At 46.3% G+C, this 27,042-nt stretch overlaps 3 protein-coding genes across 3 annotated transcripts; 2 read left to right on the top strand and 1 right to left on the bottom strand.

Annotated features, from left to right (window-relative positions):
• Positions 1–5,824: 5,824 nt before the first annotated feature.
• Positions 5,825–9,435, bottom strand: LOC136933732 (SLC35A4 upstream open reading frame protein-like). The gene is made up of 3 exons (XM_067229244.1): positions 9,232–9,435; positions 8,354–8,452; positions 5,825–7,140 (listed from the first exon to the last, which is right to left on the bottom strand). The coding sequence occupies exons 1-3, from the start codon at positions 9,244–9,246 to the stop codon at positions 6,946–6,948; spliced, it is 309 nt and encodes a 102-aa protein (XP_067085345.1). The 5' UTR covers positions 9,247–9,435; the 3' UTR covers positions 5,825–6,945.
• Positions 9,436–10,725: 1,290 nt separating this feature from the next.
• LOC136933624 (amyloid-beta A4 precursor protein-binding family B member 3-like) lies at positions 10,726–21,114 on the top strand. Its single transcript, XM_067229093.1, has 13 exons — positions 10,726–10,863; positions 15,580–15,761; positions 16,092–16,165; positions 16,768–16,819; positions 17,734–17,880; positions 18,609–18,736; positions 18,943–18,948; positions 19,435–19,549; positions 19,627–19,714; positions 19,917–20,000; positions 20,162–20,277; positions 20,452–20,631; positions 20,887–21,114. Exons 1-13 carry the CDS (start codon positions 10,815–10,817, stop codon positions 21,112–21,114), a joined length of 1,449 nt encoding a protein of 482 aa, XP_067085194.1. The 5' UTR covers positions 10,726–10,814.
• Positions 21,115–23,921: 2,807 nt separating this feature from the next.
• Positions 23,922–26,607, top strand: LOC136933565 (steroid receptor RNA activator 1-like). Its single transcript, XM_067229004.1, has 5 exons — positions 23,922–24,023; positions 24,413–24,544; positions 24,787–25,058; positions 25,174–25,282; positions 25,652–26,607. The coding sequence occupies exons 1-5, from the start codon at positions 23,999–24,001 to the stop codon at positions 25,867–25,869; spliced, it is 756 nt and encodes a 251-aa protein (XP_067085105.1). The 5' UTR covers positions 23,922–23,998; the 3' UTR covers positions 25,870–26,607.
• The last annotated feature ends 435 nt before the right edge of the window (positions 26,608–27,042 follow it).

Here is a 27,042-nt window from a genome sequence, read left to right as displayed (position 1 = left end):
CGGAGTCCTGTACGTGTGTGTGTGGTTGTGTGTGTGCATTTGTGCGTATATGTGTGTGTGTTTAGATGGAGCTGGCGTCTGGGAAGTTAGAAACCTACAACATCTGTGACCTGTTGCGTTCTAGAAACATCTGTTGGGTCTCAGTCACCCTGTGGATTGTCTGGTGAGTCCCTCAGATGCCCCTCAGACGCCCGAGTCGCCGGCAACAAACACAGAGCACCCAGATGTTCCTGGAGCCTCAGCCTTAGCCTGGTCCCAGCCTCAGCTTCCAGACTTCTCTACCCCTAGCCCTGGCCTCAGCTTTTCCCAGACTTCTTTACCCCTAGCCTCAGGCCTGTTCCATACTTGACCTCCAGACCAATCTAGCCCTAGCCCTAGTGTTACTCTCAGCCATAGCTCTAACTCTACCCAAGCCTCAGCCCCAACCTCCAAACCCAGCCTGTAACATAGTCACACAGCCCTCTCTCCCTTTTATCTCGGACCACCCTTACCAACCCCCCCTTCATCCCTCTATCCCTTACCTACCCCCTTCATCCCTCCATCCATCACCTTCACACCCTTCATCCCTTTATCCCTTACCAACCCCCCTTTCGTCTCTGTCTAGGACTGTCATGTCCATCGGCTACTTTGCCCTGTCCCTCAACACGTCCAACCTTCATGGCAGCTCCTACCTCAACTGCTTTGTGTCGGCGACCATCGAGGTACCGGCCTACCTGCTGGCCTGGCTCCTGTTCCGCTTCTGCGGACGACGGCCTTCCCTCTGCTGGACACAGTTCCTGGGAGGAGTGATGTTGTTTTTTACCCACCTCCTACCTCCAGGTGAGACTACCCTTGAGTCACAGCTCATAGCTCCAGGTCTCAGACTCCACACCTGATCTCATCCCCACGTTGGCCTTTCTCTCTGTAATCTGTTCTTCAGGCCAGAGCTGGATTTCCACAACTCTGGAAATGTTCGGGAAGTATGGCGTGACGGTGGCTTTTTCCATCTTGTACGCCTTCACAGCGGAGCTCTACCCCACTGTCCTGAGAAACACAGCCGTGGGGGTGTGCTCCATGGCATCCCGCATTGGCAGCATCTCAGCGCCGTACTTCATATACCTGGGTTGGTTGTAGAATGTTCTGTTCTGTCTGTTGTGGACAACCACAATTCCGAAAAAAGTTGGGACAGTATGGAAAATGCTAATAAAAACAGAGTTTGTATTTGTTTTAAAGTGATTTGTAAATGTAGTTTGTTTAAATACTTTTTGTATTTAAACAAAAAAATATATAAAGACTATGTATTTTATGTGTTACCTTATCAGCTGCATAGTTTTAGGTAAATGTTTATTTTGATATTGATGCATGCAACACATTCCAAACAAGTTGGGACAGGAGCCATTCAGGACTAATAGCAATGTGACAAGTTGATTTACAAAGGTGATGTGAAACAGGTGAGGCAATCATGTAATCATAGTATATAAGGAGATTCCAAAAAAGGCTCTCTTGTAAAAGGGTGGGTTATATCCTGTCACCTGAAAGGGGTTGCAGAATGTTCTATCTTTTGACAGTTTCCAAAAAAATAATAGTGATTAGTGTTTCTTTTGTAGAATCATTTCTTCTACTTTTACTTTGTATGTCTACTTTGCATGTCTCTTTTTCTCCTTCTCTCTCGCCTCTCTTTTCCTTTTCGTCTCTCTCTCCCTCCTCCTTGTCCATCTATTGTTGTTCTGATCTATATCTGGGTTTTCTTCTCTCTCACACTGTGTTTCAGGGGAGTACTCCAAGTCCCTTCCCAACATCCTGATAGGTGGTCTGACCATTCTGTCCGGACTGCTCAGTCTGCTGCTGCCAGAGAGCCACGGCGTGCCTCTTCCCGACACCGTCGACCACATGCAGAGCTTCCCTGGGTAGGAGGAAAACGGCATCCACTGGCTGAATACAGTAACTGCAGGATGGGCACTAAATCTTTATTTTATGAATGGATCTTCTCACTCCCCCTGCTGTTGAACTTCTGTAACTGTGTTTCAGTGTCTCCTTTATAAAGATTCAGAGAAATAATTCAGATCTTATTTAAGTACTTTCAGAAATTATTTAAGTACTTTAACCACTGCAGAGGTTTAGTTCCTAACATGATTACAGTCCATCTGTGGATTAAATATCGCTCTGGATAAGAGCGTCCGCTAAATGACTAAATGTAAATAAGTACATCAGGAAACACTTGATGCCATGAGTCTCCAGTGTCTCAAAGCCAGCTTTTGAAGAGTGTTTTAGCCAAGTGTTCAAAACAAAATCCCTCTCCTTCTCATAGGTGTAAAAAGCGAAAGGTGTGTAAATGCACCTGTCCATCAGGAGAGGAGGACGAGCGAGCCATGGAGATGTCGCGACAGTTAACACTCAAAAGCCCCTCATCAGCTGACCCATGTATTTATCTGTCACATGATCTCTGAACATACTGTTAGCTATAGTGTGAATCTCTATGGTCGCTTAGCAGATGGTTGACTAACTAGCTCTGTTTTTGTCTGTCTAATCTATCCATCCAGTAGAGAACACTTATGTTCACTTATAATTGACAGTAAAGTGGTTTCTTTGTTTACCTCACTCCCAAATGACAGAAAATGAAATAGAATACAGTGTCTTTATTTCAAAGACATGACACTAATATCTATATATTGGAATAGTACATATCAAATCATATGTAACATAGATAATATATATTTGAATGTTTATGGTGATAGGCTTTATGGAAGCCTAACATAGTAGAAACAGTTGCATCAAAACAATTGTGTAAAAATGGTCCTAACCTATATTAGGCCTATGACTTAAACTTACCCTCAAGTTTTTTCCTTCTAGGGATATTTTTTTTAAAACATTTTCTCATTGCATTTATTAATAAAGAACCCCCTTTGAAACCAGCTGATTCTAACAACGTTGTCACTGGTAGTATCTTCCTTGGAATCTAGTACCACCTTCAAACTGAAAATATGCCCCCCAAAGCTTGTATAAGCTTTCAAGCTTATAAGCTTGAAATGTATTTCTGGAAAACTGGCAAATACAACAAGCTTTGGAAGGGCGTACACAAATAGAGGGTGTTAATATCACAGCCTGGAAACATAGCTAGCTACATGTTATCATCCTGGACTTGGCCTGTAGCCCTTCTGCAGCTGTTTTGAAGTTTTAGGTAGCTATCTCCCAGAAGTTAAAGAGCTGATAAACTAATGTTCTACTATGGGTAATCACGCATGAGTTTGTGACGGTGTGACGTTAGTGACTGTTGCTAGCTTGTTAGCCACCATTAGCTTCACTTTTCTCCACAAAAGCTAAAATGATGCCTAAACCGTCAAAAGGAACATTCGTGCGAATACAAGCAACGCAATCGGGACCAAGACGAACATTTTGACACCGACATTGTCTATCTAGTGCAAAGATTTACGAAGAATATAGCTTCTGCCTTGCCAAAGGCAAGCACATCCAATTAACCTTGTTTGTGCATCGGTAGACACACAAAACTGTTCCGTTTTAAGTTTTCCATTGTTTTTGCACAGTGAAATATAAGAACACACATATGTCCACACTGCCAGGGTACTGTTTGCACACCTTTATTTTCAAAAGCATGACAGTTGGATGAGACAAAGGTTAAAACTACAGAGTAAACTCCAGAAATAATCATGGTCTGTTCACATCTTCCACACTTGGGTTCTGTTTCGAAAGGGAGGGGAAAGAAAACCTTAAAGATAATTTCACTAATCTAGAATAATTGTTTATGCATGCCCTGCCCTCAGATGGTGTAAATTCCCAGACCAATGAATTACTAAGGAGAGGAAGAATGCAATCAAAACTAGCACCAGACAAGATTGAAACACTCAGGGCTGGTTAATAAACTAGAAATCAGTTATACCTGTGATATATATCTATTATTTCTCTCTCAGCACACACCCTTTCACACAGATACACTCTTTCACACAGATACACACCTATAGTCTGTGGTTCCATCCCAGAGCTGGGCCGACAGCTTGCGTCCCCCGAGCCAGCGCCCCTCCAGAGCCACCTGGCACACGTCTGCGTCCTCCGGCTCCTTGAACGCTACAGATGCCACGCCGTCAGGATGGCGCTAGGGAGCAGACACACATCATCACACCTGGGACTAAGCGCCTCCCTCTGCAAGTGGATCCTCAACTTCCTAACGGGAAGGCCACAGGTTGTGCGAATCGGTGACCGCACCTCATCCACACTGATCACCAACACAGACACCCCCCAGGGCTGTGTGCTCAGCCCTCTCCTGTTCTCCTTGTTCATGTGCGGCAACCAACAGCTCCAACCTCCTTACATTTAGTCCTTTTTTAGCAGACACTCTTATCCAGAGCGTTAAGTTAAGTGTTAAGTTTGCTGATGACACAACCATCGTGGGCCTCATCTCTGGCAGTGATGAGTCAGCCTACAGAGGAGGTTGATACCCTGATATCATGGTGTCAGGACAATAACCTCTCTCTCAACGTCAGTAAGACCAAGGAGATGATTGTGGACTATAGGAGGCGGCAGGAGGAAGAGCATGCACCCCTACACATCAACGGATCCATAGTGGAAAAGGTCAGCTGCTTCAGGTTCCTAGGGGTGAACATCAGCAATGAGCTTACCTGGTCTGCTCACACTGACAAGGTGGTCAAAGCGGCCCGGATACGCCTCTTCTTCTTGAGGAGACTGAAGAAGTTTGGCATGGACTCGGTCATCCTCATTAACTTTTACAGATGCACTATAGAGTTTTCTTACTGGTTGCATCACAGTGTGGTATGGGAGCTACACAGACAGGGACCGCAAGGCCCTACGTAGTGTGGTCAGGTCTTCTGAGTTCATCATCGGCAGGAAGCTCCCTGCCCTATAGGACACCTACCACACACACGATGCCTCAGAAAAGCTGGCAGGATTCTAAGAAACTCTAGGGAGTCAAGTGGCTGAGCGGTTAGGGAATCGGGCTAGTAATATGAAGGTTGCCAGTTCGATTCCCGGCCGTGCAAAATGATGTTGACTTGCCTCGGGGGAATGTCCCTGTACTTACTGTAAGTTGCTCTGGATAAGAGCATGTTAGATGACTAAATGTACCACCCATCCTTCAGTCTTATTGATCTGATGCTAATGCTCCACCACTGAGCTATACCCAACCTTTAGCAACAGAACCTAATGCGTTACATTACTGCGTTACAGACAAATGTAATCTTTGTACCCCCAATACTGTCTGTAATCAATAAAAAACATGAGTTGATGTGACTTGAGTCACATCAATGAGTGTTATAAGAATCATGTGACAACACATTCACGTTCCGATCAGTGTTACTGTGTTACCTACTGTTTCGTTCAGGCCATGCCCACACTCCAAGATCCATATATGAGACACATCCCTTGATGACCTATGACCATAATTTAGGGTTCTGCTGCTAAAGGTAAAAAGTCACTGCTGATGCCATGAAATCCAAACGTTCAAATGTTTTTTGTCTCAGCCTTGATGTATTCAACCTAGCCACCTTTCTAGTCCTGCCTGACTAGACACATATAGTGTCTGTGTGTGTGAGAGAACAAGAGAGAGAAGGCAGTCTCCTTTCTAGTCAATCCTGTAAAGAAGACATGGGAACCCCCCATCCTGCATCTTACCAGGAAGTCCTCACACCCGAAACCTAAACCATCTCTGCAACACTTACCACCAGGTTGGGGGTGGCGGGTATAGCTCAGTGGTGGAGCATTAGCATCCGAGGTTGCAGGTTTCATTCCACATTTGTATGTCACTTTAAATAACAGTGGCTGCTAAGTGAATCCATTATTATTCAAGTCACATAGATCATTAACTGCCACTTAGCTGTGTTAAAAACACTTTATTCAAGAACCTTGATAGAATTCAAGTTTAATACAGAGTACCAAAACAAACAAAAAAACTCTTCCAATATAATATAAAGAAACTGAGAAAGAGACTGAGTCAGTCGTACAGTAACTGATAGAGCATGCAAACAGGCAGGAACAAAGACTTCCTCTAATGGAACAGCTACTTCATGACAGAAGAAGAAGATCAAGTTCAACTGAGAACAGACTCATCTGGATTCAAGTCTGCACTCTCACCTAGGCCACATGGCCAGGAACAGTAGACTTTTCTTTGATCCTTGACTCTGATAACCAAAATACTATTAGAACTATGCACTTCTGACCTTTGATTTTCTATGTGCACTATTTGTGCATCCCTTTTTGGATCCAAGCATTTTCTAAATGGATAACATCTTATGTATAACATAGCTGCAGTGGCGTGCTTTGGCCACCAGATGCCACTGTAGTAACGTGTACACACTGGCTCAGACTTGTGTGTGACATCATAGACGAAGAGGGCCTCTCAGCATGGCTCTCCCCACCCCCTGACACCCCACTGCTAGCGGGGAGGAGGGGATATATAATTGCTGGGTAGGGTATATGGAAATAGTACCCTTGTTTTAATGATGCAGCTTTAATGTTATAATGTATAGTTATTATTGCTAGCTAGCCAGGTGAAGCAGGTGGAGATGAGACACTGTTTACATAAAATGTTTAAAATAAAAACGCTTCCTTCCCAAACATCCCGCTTTCCCAAAACAACAATGACAACAACATAATGTCCAGTTGATATATAAAACAAGCGACAGACAAGCCCAGAGGCTATTGCACAGAGAGAGAGAAATGATTGCACAGATGAATGAAACGATACATTAACCAGCCAGACACACACCTCACAGCTCTCTTTAAAGAGACATTCCACCCAACAATACACGTCACCTTCTCTTACAGTTCAAACCCAACAAGTGCAAACTTAGAGTCGGAGGGGTTGGGGGGTTGGGCAGGGAGTGGAGGCGGGAGTTCCCGGTTCAGAGATTCCAGAGAAGGTCAAGATGGTTCAATGACACACAGTTCCTCCTCCTAGGAGGAGAAGACGCAGTATCTCCTCTCTCCGCCTGCTTGGTCTCACTTGGGTCCTCTCAGCATGCTGGCGTAGTCCTTCAGAGTCTGCTCTATGTTCGGCACCTCAAAGTTCTGGGCGGCGAAGATGCCGGTGCAAGTTCCTATGGCGACGCCCAGGACGGCAGAGGAACGTAGCCTGGCTACAATGTAGCCGGCCAGGAAGCCCTTCAGGAAGGGGGATGCCAGCACACTGCCCCCCTGTGGACAGGAGGAGGAACTATATTGTAATGGGGAGGCCAGACTACAGAGGCTACATGTTAGTTCCTATGTGAAAAATTTAAAGGTTGAGGCAAAGACATCATCACAACATGGAAGTTCATTTCATAGGACTAGCGGTAACTAGGCAGTAACTTGTCACGTATTGCAACAGAACCCTAACTGTTCCTCTTTATGGGAGCTCCTTAGAACAAAGGGTTTCCCGCAGCACTTTTCAGTTAAGGCGGCCGCCTAAGCAACACACACCTGCCGCCTTAACTACATTGTCTATTTTTTTATAGTGATAGCGATCCAAACCGTGACCAACGCCAGTCTCCCTTCTCTGCAGAACGCATTAGTCTATCGCACAAACTAGCCCCCCCCGCCCGGTCTGACGGCACATTTTCTGCGTGAAACCCTGGAACATGTGAGCGGTCAATCGTAAAACCAAGTTCGCACAATAATATATTTCATTTTGTGAAATTATACATGATTACCAGGGTTTTTCCGATGAAAATGTGTTCGTTAAGGTGGTAGAGTGGGGTTTGCCGTCAGACCGGGCGGGGGTAGTTTGTGCAATAGACTAGTGCGTTCTGCAGAGAAGGGAGACTGGCGTTGGTCACGGTTTGGTTTTTGTTTATTTGACGACGTAGTCAAGGCGGCAGGCGTGTGTTGCTTAGGCGGCCGCCTTAACTGAAAAGTGCTGCGGGAAATCCTGATCCTAATCTTGCCATTGACCATGCATGCATTCAGTTTGCAAAAGCTTGCCCCATGTCTGTGTCCATGAGAAGGTTAAATAAACAAAGACTCATGGATAATCCATGGATGTGTCTCATCCTCCGTGATAGGTTGGTTACAAGAAGAGCAAAATGAAGGCTACATGTTAGATACAGTAAAACTTGTGGCTACTACAGCTAACCTTCTTAAATGAGTCAACAACAAAGCTGAATGCTGCTTATGGTTAGGTTGAATATCAGACTGTGTGTATGGAACGTGTGTGTGTGTGTAGTAATACCTGCTCTGTCTGTACCCTGGAGTCAGAGTGTGTGTGTGTGTGGTATCTATGTGTGTGTATGATTTGTGTGTTTGTGCATTCCTAGAACATTACTGTGTAGTACTGCTCTGCCAATACCCCGAGGCCAGGGTGTGTGTGTGTGTGTGGCTATAAGGATGTGTGTGTGCATGTGTGAGTGAGTGTAGAGCGTTCCAGCAGTACCTGTGGTACCCCAGCCTGCACCTCATCCTCCACACGTCTCTGGATGTCCTCCAGCTGGTCCTTTAGATCCGCTAGATCCCTCAACTTGTTCAGGGGGTTCTGGCCAGTCACAAGCAACCACACTCAGTACACAGGATACACTTCTAGCCAATAAGAAGCAACCATACTCAGTACAATGAAAGAGTCTAGAAGTTTTTATATTCTTTGCTTCCATACTCTTGGGTACAAAAAACACACGTTTCAAATCCTAACATAACATCCCCAGTCAGTCCACAAGACACATTAAACATGTGCCTGTCAAGTTCCTTGACTATATATATATATACTCTGAGTATATCAGTAGGCCTTTAAAGTCCTTTAAAATATATCAGTAGACCTATACTGATATACTGAAGAGTGTGTGCGCACGTAGAGCATAAAAAGTCATCCCACAACATTCTGGCATCGATTACTTCAGACTTGGCTGGCAAGCTAACAGCTATGAGTCAGTGACTGTACAACCAAGCTCATGGGAAAAAAAGTCGTCACACTATTAAATTACCACACATTACTACAAGTTGTCTCAAAGGCAGAAGACACTAGAATTTCTAAATGACAAAGACAACGCGCCTATCGCTGCAGTTATTATCGTTTCGTTACTGCTAGTTCTAGTAATCGGGCAATGCAAATTTCCCAGGATACATTACAAGCTAACGCGTTAACTTATGCTAGCGAGTAGTTCAGCTAGCTAGCTTAAAGTTAAACTACCGTAAAAATAACAGTCACACCCGACAGACTGTTGACCATACCGGATAGATAGAGGACAAATACACAGGCGTTCATAGAGCGACTTTAAAGAGTTCATTTGAACTCTTCTCCCTCGCCTCTATGCCACTAACCTTGTCGTTCGACATGTCTGCGAATCACTGCACATCTGGTCTCGATTAATTGTCCTGCCCGAGTGGTGTGGCTGACAAACCGCGTCTCTCCCATATCTCTCGTTTCCTGTGTTTTATTTACGCCATTCTGACTCATGCTCTACAAGTTATAATTTAGGGAAGGTTTCCGAAGAACGGCTACTCTATGTTGTTGACATGTTTTAACAGTAGCTTAAAGCATACATTACTGTACAGCTGCACCTGCACTGTTCAGTTTGTCGTTACCTCGCTTCAAAGCTCAGCCTCCTTCTCTGACGCGCGAGCGGGTAGCGGTTGTCAAGGTAACGGGGAAGTGAGGTGGGAGGATGATGCAAGCGGGGAGCAGGCCGGTGGCGGTGGCAATACCGGTGACGGAGCTGGGATTTTGATTAAGGTGGACCTCACAGCTTTACAGACAGGATAGCTTTCTATCAAATGTTGGATCACAGACACATCCACAGCCCATGCATCCACCCCCTGTTCACCCATCCATCCATCTCTCCTGTCTGTTTGCTGTTTGGGATTTTAACAATCTCTAAATCTCAAAATCCAGATGTTATATACCTGTGATTTATCATGTTTATGGTCTGTATAAAGTTAAAATATGATGCCTTTCTGTCTCTCATGCTTTCTCTCTTCCTCCCAGGACATTGGATGTGTTTACCACAGAGGCCATAACAAAAACAGGTTCCACCACACACACACAGACGCACACATACATGCATGGGTGCAAGGCAAATTGAATTAAATCCTATTATCCTTCATTTGCTTACAAACACATATATACACACGTATACGCACTACATGTCATTAGTCATGTCTGGGGGGATGGTCTACTTTAGTTCCAGTCTGCATTGGAGGAGACCGCTGTTCTTTGGAGCTTCTCTCCTGTCCTGTTTTCTCCTTGCGAGGGGTGGGTATATGTGGAGGGAGAGAGGGTGGAGCGAGCAGGAGAAGGAGGAGAGAGAGAGAGAGAGGGGTGGAGGCAGAGAGGAGGGGAGAGAGAGCTGCAGGCATCGTGGAACACAATACAGGCAAAGAGCGGAAAGAGAGACAGCAGCCATAAAACAAGCAGCATCCCTCCAGCTCCGATGGAGAGATAGATCAGAGGAAAGAGATAGAAAGAGAAAGGATAGAGTAGAGGGGTAGAGAGAGAGAGAGAGAGAGAGAGAGAGAGAGAGAACAACAGTGCCGGGACTGCTCAGGGAGAAAGAGAGGAAGGAGGAGAGAGAGATTGCGAGAGAGGTATTGAGAAAGAGAGTGGAGTAGATTTTAATCCTTTTGGCATGTGAGTGTATGCCTGGCTCTGAGTGCAGTCATTGCGAGCAGCATTAATGTGTGTGTGAGGGTGTGTTTGTGTGTGTGTGTGTGTGTGTGTGAGAGAGAGAGAGAGAGAGAGAGAGAGAGAGAGAGAGAGAGAGAGAGAGAGAGAGAGAGAGAGAGAGAGAGAGAGAGAGAGAGAGAGAGAGAGAGAGAGAGAGAGAAGGGCAGTTGTCTTGGTGACGTGGGAGCTTTGAGGAGTGGAATGTGTCACAGTTAAGCAGGTGGACAGGAGTACCTCTACCATGCTGGGAAAGGATTACATGCTGGCTATCATCATAGTCAACTATGAGGGTGAGTACCCACATATACACACACACACACTCACACATATACACACCCAGACAGCACCCAACACACTCTAACCTGGACTCACCTAACCTAGTCCTCCACTCTCTTACTCCTGGTCACATGTTTGCTGAGGAGAGGGAGGAGAGAGGGCGGAAAGAGGAGAAAGGGAGGAGAGAGGGAGGCGTTAGTATCTGTCTGCAGGTGTGAGTGCACTGTCTGGTCTGTCCACCCCAAACCCCTCCTCCTTCCTTGCCCGTCTCTCTCCCTTCGATCTCACTTCCTTTTGCTTATCTTCTTCATTCTCTACCTTGCTTGCTCTTCATTCCTTCCTCTCTCTCTCTTTCCCGCCATCCTTTTAATGTTAACGCAGTGTTATACTACAGGTGCTGATTCATGGAAGGCCCCCCCCCCACCACCACATCATTCCTCACACGCCTCAGACACTAGCTAGACTGCATGCTAACAAGCTGGAGGTAGCTTGTTACAAGCCTGCATGCTAACATAGTGGAATTAGCGTGTTACCTTGTTGCACTCATGCATGCTAACACAGAGAAGTTAGCTTGTTACATTGTTACACTCCTGCATGCTAACATAGAAAAGTTGTTTTGTTACAAGCCTGCATGCTAATATAGGAAAGTTAGCATGTTACACCCCTGCATACTAACAGTGTGGAGTTATTGTGTTACATGGATGCATTTGAACATACTGAGATTAGCTTGTTACAAGCATGCGTGCTACTTAAGTAGAGTTAGCTAGTTACACGTCTGCATGCTAATAGTGGAGTAAGATTGTTACAAGCTTGCATGCTAACTTAGGGGAGTTACCTTACTACATGCCTACATGCTAACAAAGAAGAGTAAGAAAGCTAACGTAGTAAAGTTAACATGTTAAATCCCTGTATGCTAACAGTGTGGAGCTTGTTACACACATGCATTTGAACACATTGAGATTAGCTTGTTACAAGCCTGCATGCTAATATAGTAGAGTTACCGTGTTACACATCTGCATGCTAATAGTGGAGTAAGCTTGTTACAAGCCTGCGTGCTAACATTGTGGAGTTAGCTTGTTCTGCATGCTAACATAGTAGGGTGTGGATTGTAAATCCGTAGCCTGCATGTTAAATTCTGGACGAGTGTTTAGAATCAGATAGAGCTTTATTTGCATGTAAGTTCACACAAACAAGGAATTTACTGTGGCAGGAAGGTGCATAAGATAAACATATAAGAATCTTAAATATAAAAAGTAGAAAAAGTACAACAGTCTAAATAATTCTAAGGTATTGATGGTATTGAATTCTACACTGTATTGTCGTTGCCCTTCCTCTCTGAATGGCCTATGTGAAGGTTACTATCCTAGCCCAGACTTTGTCTGGGCTAGGATAGTCTGTACTATCCTCGCCCCTCCTCTGAAGGCCACCAGAGTGGTCCTCTGCAGACATGCCAATTATGGGATATGTTTAGCTGGTAGTTGCCACAGGACTGTGTTGTCGTGGTAACTGTTGCCACGTGCAGAGAGAGGGATGCAGACAGTTAACTGGGTTGAACACTATGTAGGACACTTGTTTATGTCATTTTTTATGACACAGTTTGAAACTTGAAGACTTAGAATACATCTTTCACAAAAATATTTTCATTTGTTGAATAACCCTTTATTCAGAACACAACATCACTGCACTGGTATCACTCTCTCTAATACACCAGCGCAGGCACCCCTCACACCCCCCCACCCCCCAACCACACACTCACACACACTGGCCTCTGTCTTAACACCCTACGTCACTGCTCCAAAAATAGCTCCCCTCACATAGAGAGAGAAAGAGACGAAGAGAAAGAGAGAGAGAGAGATGAAGAGAGGGAAAGAGAAAGGGAGAGAGAGATAGGCAAAGGAAGAGGGGAGCTAACCAATAGAGAGAGGGGGGGGGGGCTGAGAAGGATGGGGAGAGAAAGAAAGCAAAAGGGAGAAGGAGAAAAGGTCAGAGAGACAGAGAGAATGATAGAAAGAGAAAGAGAGATGATTACATTACAGGGAATGACCAGGGTCATGAAGACCAGGGTCAAGAAAGTTGTTGTTGTGTAAGGTTAGGGGTTTATCAGTTGATTGTATACATATGGTGTGTGTCAGTGTGTGTGTGTATATATGCGTGTGTGTGTGTTGTGTGTGTATGTGGGGTATGTGTGTGTATGTGTGGTGTGTGAGTATGTATGTGCGTATGATGTGTATATGTGTGGTGTTTGAGTATTAATGCACATGTGGTGTGTAGGTGTGCGTGTATGTATGCGTGTGTGTGTCGTGTATGTGGGGTATGTGTGTGTGTACATCGGGTATATGTGTGTGTGTTGTGCATGTGTGAGGTATGTGTGTGTGTGGAGTGTGTGTGTGTGCTGATCCCTGATTGATGCTGTGATCCTCTCTGGTCAGTAATCCCTCTGGCAGTCTCTGACCTTACTCACCAGATGCAGCATCCTCTCTCTTTCTCTCTTTTCATCACTCATCTCTATCCCTCTATCCCCCAGATCCTCACTGGTAGAGTACAGAGCGATGGAGGGAGATGAGACAGAGAGAAGGAAAGACAGATACAGAAATAGGAGACAGAACGAGAAATAGAAGGAAAGAGGGAGGGAAGGAGAGACAGAAAAAGAGAGAAAGAGAGATGTAGAGACACATGTGACAGTAGTTACAGCTGTTAGAAGCCCCCCTCAGCGGCTCATTCTCTGCATCAGCTCTGATTGGCCACCTGGGATTGCCTAGGTAACAGTCGGAGTCCCGAGGAGCCAGTCTGCCGCTGATCTGTATCTAGCATCTGATTGGCTGGAAGGCCTGGCGCTGTGGCGACTGGCGCCATAAGTGACAGTGAGAGGAGGAGCTGTACGTATACAAACAACACACATACACATATGCACACATGCACGCACACACATGCACACACACATGAATCACACATTTATACCACATACACGAAAACACTGTGTATGTCCATATGTACTGGAGTGACAGTGGACTGATAAGATTCTTCTTTGAGGCTCATCAATAATTCACTACTTCTCTCCATCCTTCTCCCTCTCCTTCTCTATCTCCCCCCTCTCTCACTCTCTCTCCCTTGAAAAATTGGAAAACATTGAAATCTGAGCAGTTCTATTGAATATCTGCAGAGTGAGCACTGTGAAGAGAGGAGGTGATGAGAGGACGTGAGGAGAGTAGTGGAGGAGATGTGTTGAGAGGAGGAGGTGAGGAGACAAGGTGAGAAGAGAAGTGGAGGTGAGGAGAGAAGGTAAGAAGAGGAGGTGAGGAGGTAAGGAGAGGAGAGGAGGAGGGATAGTGAGGAGACACGGAGGTGAGATGAAGAGAGAAGAGGAGAGGAGGTGAGGGGAGATGCAGGAATTCTGTCCGTCTGGCTGGAATATGATACCCTGTATCATCTAACCATTCAATACTTGAACAGGACAGAGCAGGACAGGACAGGAGAGGAGGGCAGAGGAAAGGAGAGGAGAAGAGGAGAGGAGAAGTGAGAACAGTAGAGGGGATGGTAGAACAGGCAGGTCTGTGTATGTTTGGAAGAAGACCTTTAAGTCCCCACCCCCCACACACACACCTCCACTCAGAACAACAGAACAAGAGCGACAGCAAATCTGGGCACAAACACATAATACACACTGGCACTAGTCAGCTTGTCAGTCAGTCGGTTCAGCTGTCATTTAAGCAGTAAGTCAGTAAAACAGTCAGCTCAACAGTAGGTAAAACAGTGAGTCAGTCAAGAAGTGGGTTAGTAAGAGAGTTAGTCAATAAGACTCTCCATTTTTCAGCCTCCTTCCCACCATTCCTTTATCCCCCCATACCACCATGCAGCCACAATCTTTCATCTGATGAGAGATCTTAACTCTCAGAAAGACACAAACACCCCCTCTCTTTCCGTTCCAACCTCCCCCCCCCCTTACTCCCCCTTTCCCGCACTCATCTCTGCCCTCATATTGAGAATGGCACACAAAGTAGGCCTTTAAGGTACACACACTCATGCATTTATTTACACACACTCACACACGCATACACAGACATGCGCTCTCTCAGTCCACCCGTGCCCAGACTAGCTCTTGTCACTACTGACCCACTTTTACCATCTCTCTACTAAAACTCTCTCTCTGTTCCTCTCTCTCTCTGTCTCAAATTTTTCTCTCCAATTCACTCTAATTCTACCTTTCCTAACTGTCTCTTTCTCCCTCCCTCTTTCCATCTGCCCTCTTTCTCCTCTCTCTCTCTCTCTCTCTCTCTCTCTCTCTGTCTCTCTCTGTCTCTCTCTCTCACCACTCCCTCCAGTTAAGCACATTGCGTTGATGTCACAGAACAGGTTTGCGTGCCGAGCACTCACGGAACGCAACCCCTCTCTCCCTCCTCCCTTAACGGCATCCTCCTCCCTCTGCTCCTCTCACCTCCTCTGCCAAGGAGAGAGTCTGCTCTTCATAAATTCTTACTCTGCACTTTCAGTCCGGATCATGGTGGACTGTTGTTCTATCCTCCTGAGATCCATGTTATCACTCACAGTATATCCATTGTACTGTACAGGGGTTAATAGGAAATCTGAAAGGTGACAGCTGGCCTACTGAAATGATCTCATCCCCTCCTCTGACTCCTATTTGTGTTACTGTGTGTGTATATGTGTGTTTGTACGTGTGTGTGTGTACATGTGTGTGTGTGTACGTTGGTGTGTACGTGTGTGTGTCTCCACAGACAGCCTGTGGAGTGACCAGAGTGTGGATCTGGACGGTGACTTGCCGTCTGGCTGGCGCACCATCAGAGACAGCCTGGGCACCTACTACTGGCATGTCCCCACTGGCGCCACCCAGTGGCAGCATCCCTCTTACAGCGCTGAGGAGGACAGCACCCTCACCGCCTCACACAGCAAGACCCAGGTCAGCACAGACACACACCCTCACCGCCTCACACAGCAAGACCCAGGTCAGCACAGACACACACATTCACAGACACACACTCACAAGCACGGTTTTTAACACTAACCTCTAAACCTGACAATAATTCTAACCCTAAAACCTATAAATCTATAAGTTTTTCATGTTTCACTATACTTGTGAGGATATTTGGTCGCCACAAGGGTGGATAAACAAGACCACACACACACACACCCCTACAGCACCCTCATAGCCTCACACAGCAAGAGCAAGGTCAGCACACACACACACACCAACACACGCATGTACACACACGTGTCCTCTTCTCTCCAGATTGTAGATGTTGATGGCAGACGAGGGTCCAGACCCAGGTTAACAGAGAGTCCCTCCACCTCTATCAACAACAGGTACACACACACACTCACACGTAAACACACAAAAACGCACACACAAACACACACACACTGATTCCTGTCATCTGTGGATGACAGTAATCAGTCATATCAGGTCAGGTTATTGAGACCTGCTCCCCTTGAAGGTCATTTCATTTTCATTTTGATGAAATCACTTCAGTAATATCAATATGAATCCTAATATATATATATTAGGATATACACATATTGAGTGTGTGTGAGTGTATGTGCATTAGTGTGTGTGTACCTGTTTGTGTGATTGTAAGTGTACTTGTGTGTGTGTGTAAGTGTGCGTGTGCGTGGGTGTATGTGCATAGGCGTGTGTGTGATTCAGCTGAGCTGATCTGGAGGGCGGGAATTCTGGCTGTTCTTCAAGGGTTGCTGCGTCCTATGGAGCGCCAGATGTCCCCTGCCCGACCTATCAGCTCTCCTCATGTGTGTGTAAAGTATGCGAGTATGTGTGCATGTGCCTGTATGTGCACGTGTATGTGTTGGCATGGATTTGTGAGTGTTAGTGTGTGTGTGTGTGTGTGTGTGTGTGTGTGTGCGTGTCAGCAGTACTCTCCTCTAATGACAGTGTTGTCCCTGTGTCCTAGGCTCTCCTGGCAGGATGATTATTTCTCTGCCAGCATGGATCCAGATTCCAAGGTACCTACAGATGCACGCACATACACACGCACACACACACACACACACACATACTCCAATGCACTGCAGAAACCCTACAGAAATGTCTTGGATGATACAGGATTGACCTGAACTAAATACTGCAGGAGATGGGGGGGAATAGAGGGATACAGGATGGAATAAATGGATGAAATCGAATGATATAGAACAGAAATTAATGGCACAATAATGATTTAGATGGATCAGAGCCCAGACCTGCCTATCTCTTCAGAGTTCTCCATGGTAACAGGAAGTAACCGGAGGTAACAGAAGGGCTGTTTCAGCATCTTTGTCTGTCTCCCCCCAGCCCCCCCCCCCCCCCCCCGCCCACCCCCTTGCTGGGATCTGCATTAATCTTCCCAGGGGTTAAACCAGAGGGGGTGGGAGTGTAATGGAGACCGCCCTGGTCAACAGGACTTTTTGTTGTAATATTCTGTTTAGGGCCAAGATACGCACACATGCCCATGCACACACAGACACACACACAAAGTAGCCTTTACAGGACTAATGCACTCAGGTACATTTCTCCAATAAAGCTGATAGAGCTGTGCACTTAAGTGGGATATGAGGGGGGAGGTACAGGGAGAAGGGGGTGTGGAGAAGGGGGGGGCAGAGGTAAGGAGCCGGGCAGGGGGTATTGATCTGGCAGGATAATAGATTGCTGCATGCAGTACTGAGATGCTCCATATATACACTTAATCTCTTGTCTCCCCTCCTCTCACCTCCTTCCCCCTTCTCTCCTCTATTTCCCCTCTCTCTCCTCTCCTCTCCTCACCTCTGCTCTTCTTTTCTCCTTCCCTCTCCTCTCCTTCCCCTCCCTCTCTTCTCCTTCCCTCTCCTCTCCTCTTCCCTCCTCTCCTTCCCCCCTGTCTCTCTTCATTTCCTCCTCTCCTCAGTGCTTCGCTGTGCGCTCCTTGGGCTGGGTAGAGATTCCAGAGGAAGAACTGACTCCTGGGAAAAGTAGTCTTGCTGTCAACAACTGCATCCAGCAGCTTTCCCACAACAAGGCTGAGGACCGCGACGTGCTGGGGGCCTGGGGGGAGGTGAGGAAGGTGGAGGGGAGATGAGGAAGGAAGGGGGGGGTTTAGTTTATTTTGTTTATTTTTACAGGGACAGTACACATTAATCAACGTTTCAGTAAAAGTGCCGGTTTTAGCCAGTCGGCTAATTTTCAACCGCAGTCCCTGGGCAGGTTATTAAAAACAGTTACAATACAATCATTAAACAATGAGCACACGCAGGGCAACGTAGGACAAGCAAGACGTAGCATACAGATAGAGCAATATAGAACAAAAAGCAACAAGACTAAATCCATAAAAGAAACAAAGTGTTTCCACACCTCACAAGCTACAGACAACATGGAAAGCGGCAATACTCAGTTAGGGGTTATGTTCACAAATCTGGTTAACCTTTAGCCATGTCTTCACGTTTTTGGTGTGATAGTGTGATAGGTGGTGCAGTTATGTGTGTCTGATGGCAGTGTATTCCAGACATGGGAAGCTCTCACAGAGATAGCGGATTTACTAAAAGTGCTTTTCCTTAATGGAACTATACAGTCGCCTCTCATGGCAGACCTTGTGGTTCTGCTGCCATATGTTTGGGTTTTTTGTTTAACAAAAATACTGAGTGAGGTGAGGTGAGGAAGGGGAGAGGGGAGAAGAAGAGATGATATGGAATAAATCATCCCCATCTGTAAGTCACTATGGCTAAAAACGTCTACTAAACTCATTATTATTATGAACCCTAACAAGAGTTGACCTTTGACCCTTAGGGTCAGGACATGATGATGGTTCTGAAGAAGGACACCTTGAGCCTGATGGACCCCATAGACCACACCCTCATCCACTGCCAGCCAATAATGAGCATCCGTGTGTGGGGCGTGGGCTGCAACAATGGCAGGTCAGCCAATGGCATTGCTGCTCATTCATGGTACTCAGCCAGTCAGATTGCGGTTGTCTGTTTGTCCGTGAGACTGCAGTTCATTGCCGGCATTGCTTTTCTACTTCCTGTTTACTTCCTGTTGGTTGTCCACCCTTTGGAGCAGCTTCCTGTAGATTCTAACTTTTTAACTCTGCTTCTTTTCTCTCCGCCCCTGGTTGCCATAGAGACAGGTAATCAGAATTTTATTGGTGGACTTTCTGTTGCAGTGACGTTTGTGCTTCGTCATCAGCTTGCATCATCATGTAGCATCTCCAGAAGTTTAGTCTGATATGGGCTGTGTAGCGATGTTCTGGACAACTGGCCAGATGGATGGATGAATGGATGGGTGAATGGCTTGATGGATAGATAGATGGATGGAGAGATGGGTGGATGGGTTTGGCTTTCTGTATTTTAAAATGACTTGAGTTAGAATGACCAGAACAATCATTATCTGTGACATGCTTACAAAGTTGTCTGGGATCCTTTAGTCTTGCCTGACTTAATGTCTCCTATTCAACTCATGCTGAGGTGTGGACTACCTCCTCTCCTCTCCCCACCTCTCCTCCCCTCCCCTCCCCTCCCCACCCCTCCCCTTTCCTCTCCTCTCCCCACCTCTCCTCTCCTCCCCACCCCTCCCCTTACCTCTCCTCTTCCCACCTCTCCTCTCATACTCTCAGGGACTTTGCGTTCGTGGCTAGTGATAAAGACACCTGCATGCTCAAGTGTCATGTGTTCCGTTGCAACGCTCCAGCCAAGGCCATCGCCAGCGCACTGCACCAGATGTGCTCAAAGGTGATGCTGACACACACACGCACACGCAAGCACACACACAATGAGTTTGCTCTATTAATAAATGTGTGTGTGTGTAGATTATGTCGGAGAAGGCATCACTCCACCCATCCATGGCCCGCTCTGTCACCATGGAGAGCATCTCCCCCGAGGACCTCCCACGCCAAGGTGAGGCTGCCTTATCTCGGAAACAATCCTGTGAGCCTGGTTACATTGTGGAGGTGGTTTGATGCTCTGCTACAGAGATCCTCCTGGTCTAATGACCTGGGCTGATGGTGTGATTGGTTGTAGAATGAAGGTTATTGTGTAATTGGCTGTGACGGTGATGGCATGGCTGTGTGATTGGCTGACGTTGTGTGCTGCGTTGCAGTGGATTTCCTGGATGCCGTCAGACAGAGGGTACAGAAGTTTGATGTCCAGTACGTCGGTAACCTGCCTGTCTGCAGGGCCATGGGTGAGTCCTCTCCTCCTCTCCTGCTCTCCTGCTCTTCTCCTCTTCCTCTCCTCTCCTCCCCTTCTCCTGATCCTCTCCTCCTGACCTTTCCACTCCTTTTCTTCTGCCATTCTACTCTCCTCCTCTCCTCTTCATCTCCTCCTCCTCTCCTCTCGGTGTAGGTATGGAGGTTCTGAACAGGGCCATAGAGAGCATCATGAATACCACAGACAGGGATGAGTGGGAGCCCATTGTCCTCCATGTGACTGACAAAGTGCTGTCCCTGTGGAAAGGAGAGGTGAGGAGCACTGCACTACATACTACACCCTCTCTCCCCCTGCCTCTCTCTCTCTACCTCTCGCTCTGTACCTCTCTTTCTCTACCCCCTATCCTATTTCTATCTCTCTCTCTCTCTGCATCTGTCTGTCTCTCAGGATAAGGAACCTGTCTGTCTGACCTGTCTGTTTCTCAGGATAAGGATGAGTCGTTCTGGGAGTCTGAGGTGCGATACCTCACCTTCCTGGGCGTCGGCCATGACACCCACACCTTTGCCGTGATCGTGGACGCTGGCACACAGGGCTTCGATTGTCACGTGTTCTGGTGCGAACCGGACGCCGGCATTATCTCTGAGGCTGTGCAGGCCGCATGCATGGTGGGTCAGGGGTCAGACGGGATGGGTCAAGGGTCATAAGTGAGGGGTCATGCTCACTGTGAGTAGCTGTATGTCCTTATTAGTGACAGGAAGGAAGGTGTTAAGGACAGAAGATGGGAATAAAAGAGGGAGGAGGATGAAGGGAAGGAAGAAAGGAAGAAGGGAAGGCAGGAAGAAGGAAGTAAGGAAAGAAAGAAGGAAGGAATGGAGGGATGCTAGCTAAGGCAGAGCTCTAAAACAGATCTCTCCCTATAGGTCCAGTACCAAAAGTGCTTGGTGGCCCAGACTCCACCCCCCAGGTCAAAGATGTGGCGAGCGGGTTCAAAGGTCAAGCGGGCCAACTCCATGGATGGCTTCACCTTCCCACCACGCCATCTGGGACACGCCCCCTCCAAGGCAGGCTCTGCCCCCAGTGTCAAGAAGGGCATGCTGGCGTTCTTCGAAACCTTCCGGAACAAACAGTCAACTGTGTCCACCCCATAACAGGGGGGGGGGGGAGGAAGGGAGGAAAAGGGAGGAGTTAAGAGAGGGAGGTGAATGGGGAGAAGGTGGTGGTCGGGAGGAAGGAAGGTGGGGGGGGGACAGATGGGTAGAGAGAAGGAATGAGGGAGGGGGGTGATCGAAGCTATGAGAGCAGTTTGACAGGGGAGTCGAAGAGATTCTCCCTAGTAGATGGAAGAGGGTGTGACTGCGTCCTCTAGCTTGCATCAAGGATGGTTGTGTGCTGCCATCTAGTTGTGAGGACATTAAACTACAGTTCAGCACAAGCAACTCCACAGAGTTACTGGGGATTCACTCTGGACTCCCAGTTTGATTGAAGTTTAATATCAGAAACATTGTGAGAAAAATGTTTAACCTCTGTGGAAGCTTTGTGTGGTAATGAATGTTAACATTTAAGGTCATTCTACTTTTACTTTGAAAGGTAAAAAAAAAAAACATCAATTCTTAGAAGGTCACTTCTGAACCTCCAGACCTGAGGGAGAGGAGTGACATCCTGACTCCATAACCCAGAATACCTTTCACCTTTCACCATACCATGTCCCCTACCAGCCCCCCACCTGTGGCTAAACTGCCCAGCAACAACAACAGCAGCAATAACTGAACCATTTTATCAATGAATTTGATCATCAGCAGAAGACCAGGTCCTTCATGGACCAGGTCCACCAGGACACAGTAGTCTGTAACATGGGCTGTTTTATTTCAAATAAACCCATATAGTATAATTAGGGAGTTTTAGATGTATATCAAGGAGTATGTAATTGAGGTATATTCATCACAATGTGTCAACCTTATATTCCCATTGAATGACACCAAAAACAAAAATTATTTTGTTGAGTCTGACAACCAGTGTACTAATGGTTGAGTGGAGTTTGTATTGTGTAAAGGCTAGTTGACTCATCAAGCTTGGCTGGAGCCCGAGACTGTCAGCAGGAAACTAGATCAGCGAGCTCTCGGATTGACTGGATCCATAGACTGTCAGCAGGAAGATAGGTCAGCTAGCTCTCTGATAGGGTGAGACTACTCAGTATAATAAATACTAAAGGTGAGCTAGCTGATTTCAGACCAGCTTATTGAAAATAAGCAAAGAGGAAAGCATTACAACATGTTCTAGATTTAACAGAAGTTTGGTGATGCGTTTGTCGGCTCCCTCGGCCCAGTCCCCCCCCCTCTCTCTCTCCAGTCCCCCCGCTCCCCAGTCGCCCTTCCAGTCCCCACCCCCACTCCCCCCCCCCCCCAATCACAGCAGTAAGGCATGCTCGCTAACACGCTTGGCAACTGAATGCTGCCACAGGTACCCCACCATCACAGCGATTGGCTCACACACCACCCAGCACCTGTACTTTAGGCCCTAACCCCTAACACAAAGTGACACACTTAACAGGAATGCCCCCGATACACACACACATGGCACGTGCACACACACACACACACACATAGCACGTGCACACACATACATTTGCACTGCATAAGCTCTGAATGACCGATATGGTGTGCTTTGACGGGGTACCTGTGCAGGTGACTGGGGTACTGATCTGCTCCAGGATACTATGCATGAATATTCTCAGAGAGGGATTGCAACCTTCACACAACTCCACGACAGGCCCCACAGCTCCACGATAGGCCTCACAGAGAGGCTATGTACGTATGTATCCATCTATGATCTATTATACTAATATGCAACAGCCCCTTTCCCTGCATTCTGCATCATGTACTATATGAGAACACAACTCAGGTCCCCTTTTAAGTAGTGAGACAAGTAAAGCAGGCTGGGAGGAGATTGAGGCAGGCTGGGAGGATGGTGAGACAGGTGAAGCTAGCTGGGAAGAGGGTGAGACAGGTGAGGCTAGCTGGGAAGAAGATGAGGCAGGCTAGGAGGAGGGTGAGTCAGGAAGACCAAGATCAGCTCTGGGCCAAATACATGATGTGCACTTGATTTGATTTATCCTGTACAATGAGCCCATTAAAGACATTCCTTTAAAGATCTCACTCTGCCGCAAATCAAATGCACCCGAAATGCTGTCTACTGTTTCTGATTGAGATCTGAGGGATGTTACAGAGGGAAAGATCATGTAGCACCTTGAGAATTGTTTGTTTTGTTTTTGCTATTTATAATTGTAGAATATAAATATGTTTCTCTATCTATATATTTGCAGTAATTAGCACAAAGAGAATAGGATGTCATGTAAATGAAGCTACTTTTTTTAACCAGTGATTGTTTTGGCCCAGTTGTATCAACCTAGAACCCCAGTGATGGTCTCTGTTGGAGTAATAAACAGCTGGTGAATCCTGTGTCTGTCTGCTCTTTCACCTGTGGAGGACGATTTATTGAAAATATTGTGTAAGTGTGCACGTGAGAGAGAGGGAGAGAGAAAAAGAAAGAAAGTGAGAGACTTAGTATTGAAACAAGCTTTGTTACCTACAGAGTTGTGCATTAAAATAAAATGATCATTTGAAATTTTCACATAATATAAGTGGTTGGATGTGGCAAATAAACATATTTTAAGGAAAATGCATGTAAAAACCTAGTTTTCTTATCATAGTATTAGTGCATCTATAACTTTGTTAACTGAGTAGAATAACACGCCAATTCCTGAGGTCGTTCACATTCCCATGATGTCCTTTCAATTGGACAAAATAAATAAATACTAAGGTTGCACAACCGTGGACATAATGTATTGTCTGTGTATTGTCTTGTACTGTCAGCTGTATTTTGGGTCTCAGAAATGTAAAGGGCGTCAAGGAAATGCATTACACGATACGCGTCAGCCAGCCACGTGTCCGGAAATAAACACGTAGCCACAGTTAACGCTGCAATCACTACTGATCACGGAAAGTGGTTCAGGGTGAGACGAAGTTTGACACAGCTATGGAGGATCTGTACATAAAACCAGGTATTTGACATGTGATTTCACATTACTATAACGAGCAAAATGATCTCAAGTGAACGGAAATGGATTACATGGAAATCTACTATGTAACCTAGTAGGTTATCGCCAGTTCGCTGGCTAGAATTAGACTAGCAATGTATCAGAAGCGAATTCAATTCAGAGACATCTTTACTAGCAAACTGTGTGATCTTGAAGTCTTACTGCTTCGTTGTCAACTACTCTGCTTGGGGCATTATGAAAAACAAGTGTTGTACAAACTTTCAGACAATAGACTAGTTTTGATAACGTTGCTCGTGGTTGTTGACGAGTGTTTGTCAATTTCCGTATTTACTAGCTAGTAACAATAGTGACCGAACTTGCGTTCTGGTGAACGTGTCCCCGTTGTCTCCCAGGTAACCAGGACCGAGGCTGGAACGACCCGCCTCAGTTCTCCTACGGACTCCAGGCGGCCCAGGCGCAGGGCGGCCCCAAACGGACTCTGCTCAACAAGAGAGTCCCTCCTCCACAACTCACTGGATCTCCTTGTAGGTTAATGTCTCTGACTCCTCTTTCAACAACACCCTTTCTCCTCCTCTCCCTCTTTCTTGTCTTCTTTCTCCTCTCCTTAATCTGTCTCCTTTTCCTCCTTCCTTCCACTTCTGCCTCCTCCTCTTCTCCAACACTTCCACCTCTGCTTACTCTCCCTGTCCCTTCTTTTTCTCCTCCTCTTTCCTCTTCCTCCTCCTCTCCCTCCATCCCAAAGTCTTCATGTTTTCTTCTCTCATAGGTCCAGTTCCAGAAATGACACCACCCACAACAGTGCCACTGACTCCTCCCACCAACCCAATAGCCCCTCCTCCATGCAGTATGAACACACCCCCTCGTGCCTGCCCCCCAGTCGCCAAGCCCCCCTGTGGACTGGGAACACCCCCTCCTGCTCAGTGTCCAATGGCAGCGCACAGAGGCACTGGCAGCAGCCAATCGGAGAAGGAGCTTGTCATTGACGATGTACTGGCTGGTCTCAACTGGGCGCTGACTGCCTGTCGGCACACTGTCAGGGTAAGGGCTGACACATTCACACCTACACACACATTATCTCTGCTACAGTCATGTGTGTTGTTGGGGTCATGCATGTTGTTGAGGTCATGCATGTTGTTGGTGTGTCCCCATACAGAAGCAGGTATGTGATGACGTGGAGAAGCGTGTGAGACTGTTCGAGGACATGTGGAGGTCTGGCAGGCTGTCACTTCCTGTACGACGCAGGATGAGCACCCTGGCACAAGGTGCAGTAGACACACACCTACAGATACACCTACACCCACATACGCTCAAGAATACATACACACAGACACATGGTTACACTCACAAATACAGTCACACACACCATAACACACATACACCCCCACAACCCCCACCCCATCCTGGCAGTGTTACTCAAACTAAATCAACCCTGGTCTTGATTTCAACAAATCTTCAACAAAAAAAAGTTTTATTTTTAAATAACAAAACTGCTCTTTTTGAAACTTTTATAAAATGTGAGGGTCTTCTGACGTATCACTAGGAGGGGGGTGTTACACACACACACACACACACACACACACACACACACACAGCCCCACCCCAACCTGTGTGTGTGTGTGTGGACTCCTCAGAGCTGCGTGGTCGTCACTGGGACTCTGCAGATGACATCCACCGCTCCCTAATGGTCGACCATGTGACCGAGGTGGGCCAATGGATGGTGGGAGTGAAGCGCCTCATCGCCGAGACCAGGAACTTGAGCCCTGACCTCCTGAGCAAGGAACAAGAGGAGGAGGAACAGGAGGAGAGCAACAACAACAACACAGACAGCCCAGTTCTTGACTCTCCGTAACCTAGCAACCCGAGGGTTGTGTTCTGGGTTCTTGAGTTAGGGGGTGGCTCTCTGTGTCTACCTCATAAGCCTGGCTCCGCCCCCAGCTGCCTGTCAGGGATTATTATCAAGGGATGTTTCTCCTGAGGTTCTGTCACTGTGACGATCATTGCGTTCTGTTTAGAGGAGAAGAGAGGAATGGGGAGGGGAGGAGGGTATTGGTCTTTCCCACCTGTGTTCTATGCATCCTTGTACTTCTCTCCTTGTATATAGCTCTCACATCACACTCTGTTTAACTGACTGCCCTGTTATTGTTGACTGTGGGTGAAGGTATTCCCTGATGAAGATGATGGTAGTGATGATGATGATGCTGATGATGTTCTAATAATGATGATCATGGTGATTAAAATGATTATTGGGATCACGATGATGGTCAAAATAATAGTGGTTGTTCGCAATCACACAGTAATGCAAATTTGTTCAAAAGCCACTGACGCATTAACGCAGGTACAGTACTTTAAATTGGATGGTATGGAAAAGTATTAGGGCCACTTTAAAGGAAGTTTTCTGAAGACACTGTATACTTGGATTGTTGTATTTGCTTTCTTCGAATATTAAAGCACGAAACAAAGTACTCTGTGACCAGTAGGGCTGGGCAATATATAAAAAAATGATATCTTGATATTGTCAACATTTTTACAATATGCGATATATCTATATGTTTGCATTTGCTTTTAAATAATAAAAAACATGATTTTCTTTTGCCTCCCTTAGAAAACAACAAAAACAATTTAGATATAACAGCTATTGTTACAAAGTACAAAATGTCTAGTGCAAATTTAAGCAGTTAAAAAAAGAGCCTCCCCCACCTCACGTTTCTTGCGCGGGAATACACGACAAGACGAAAGGGGGACGTAATATTGGACGTTCGGCCCGTTCTTTGGGAAAGTATGCTTGCATTTGAAATATTTGATATTCACTGTATTTTCAAATTTTACATTGTCGTCAAAATTATTGCGATATTATCGCTAATATTCGATATATTGCCCATCCCTAATGACCAGTCATACTGGAGGACACTTATTACTGAAAGTCGTTCGGCAGAGTGATGGCGAACACAATACACACATACAAGTCTTACATAGACTCACAACATCTGGGAAGCACTCAAGTCAATATAAGTTCTTTGGTAAA

The sequence above is a fragment of the Osmerus mordax genome, chromosome 25 (genome assembly GCF_038355195.1).
Source record: "Osmerus mordax isolate fOsmMor3 chromosome 25, fOsmMor3.pri, whole genome shotgun sequence".
Taxonomy (NCBI): domain Eukaryota; kingdom Metazoa; phylum Chordata; class Actinopteri; order Osmeriformes; family Osmeridae; genus Osmerus; species Osmerus mordax.
This window is presented reverse-complemented; position numbering and strand designations above follow the sequence as displayed.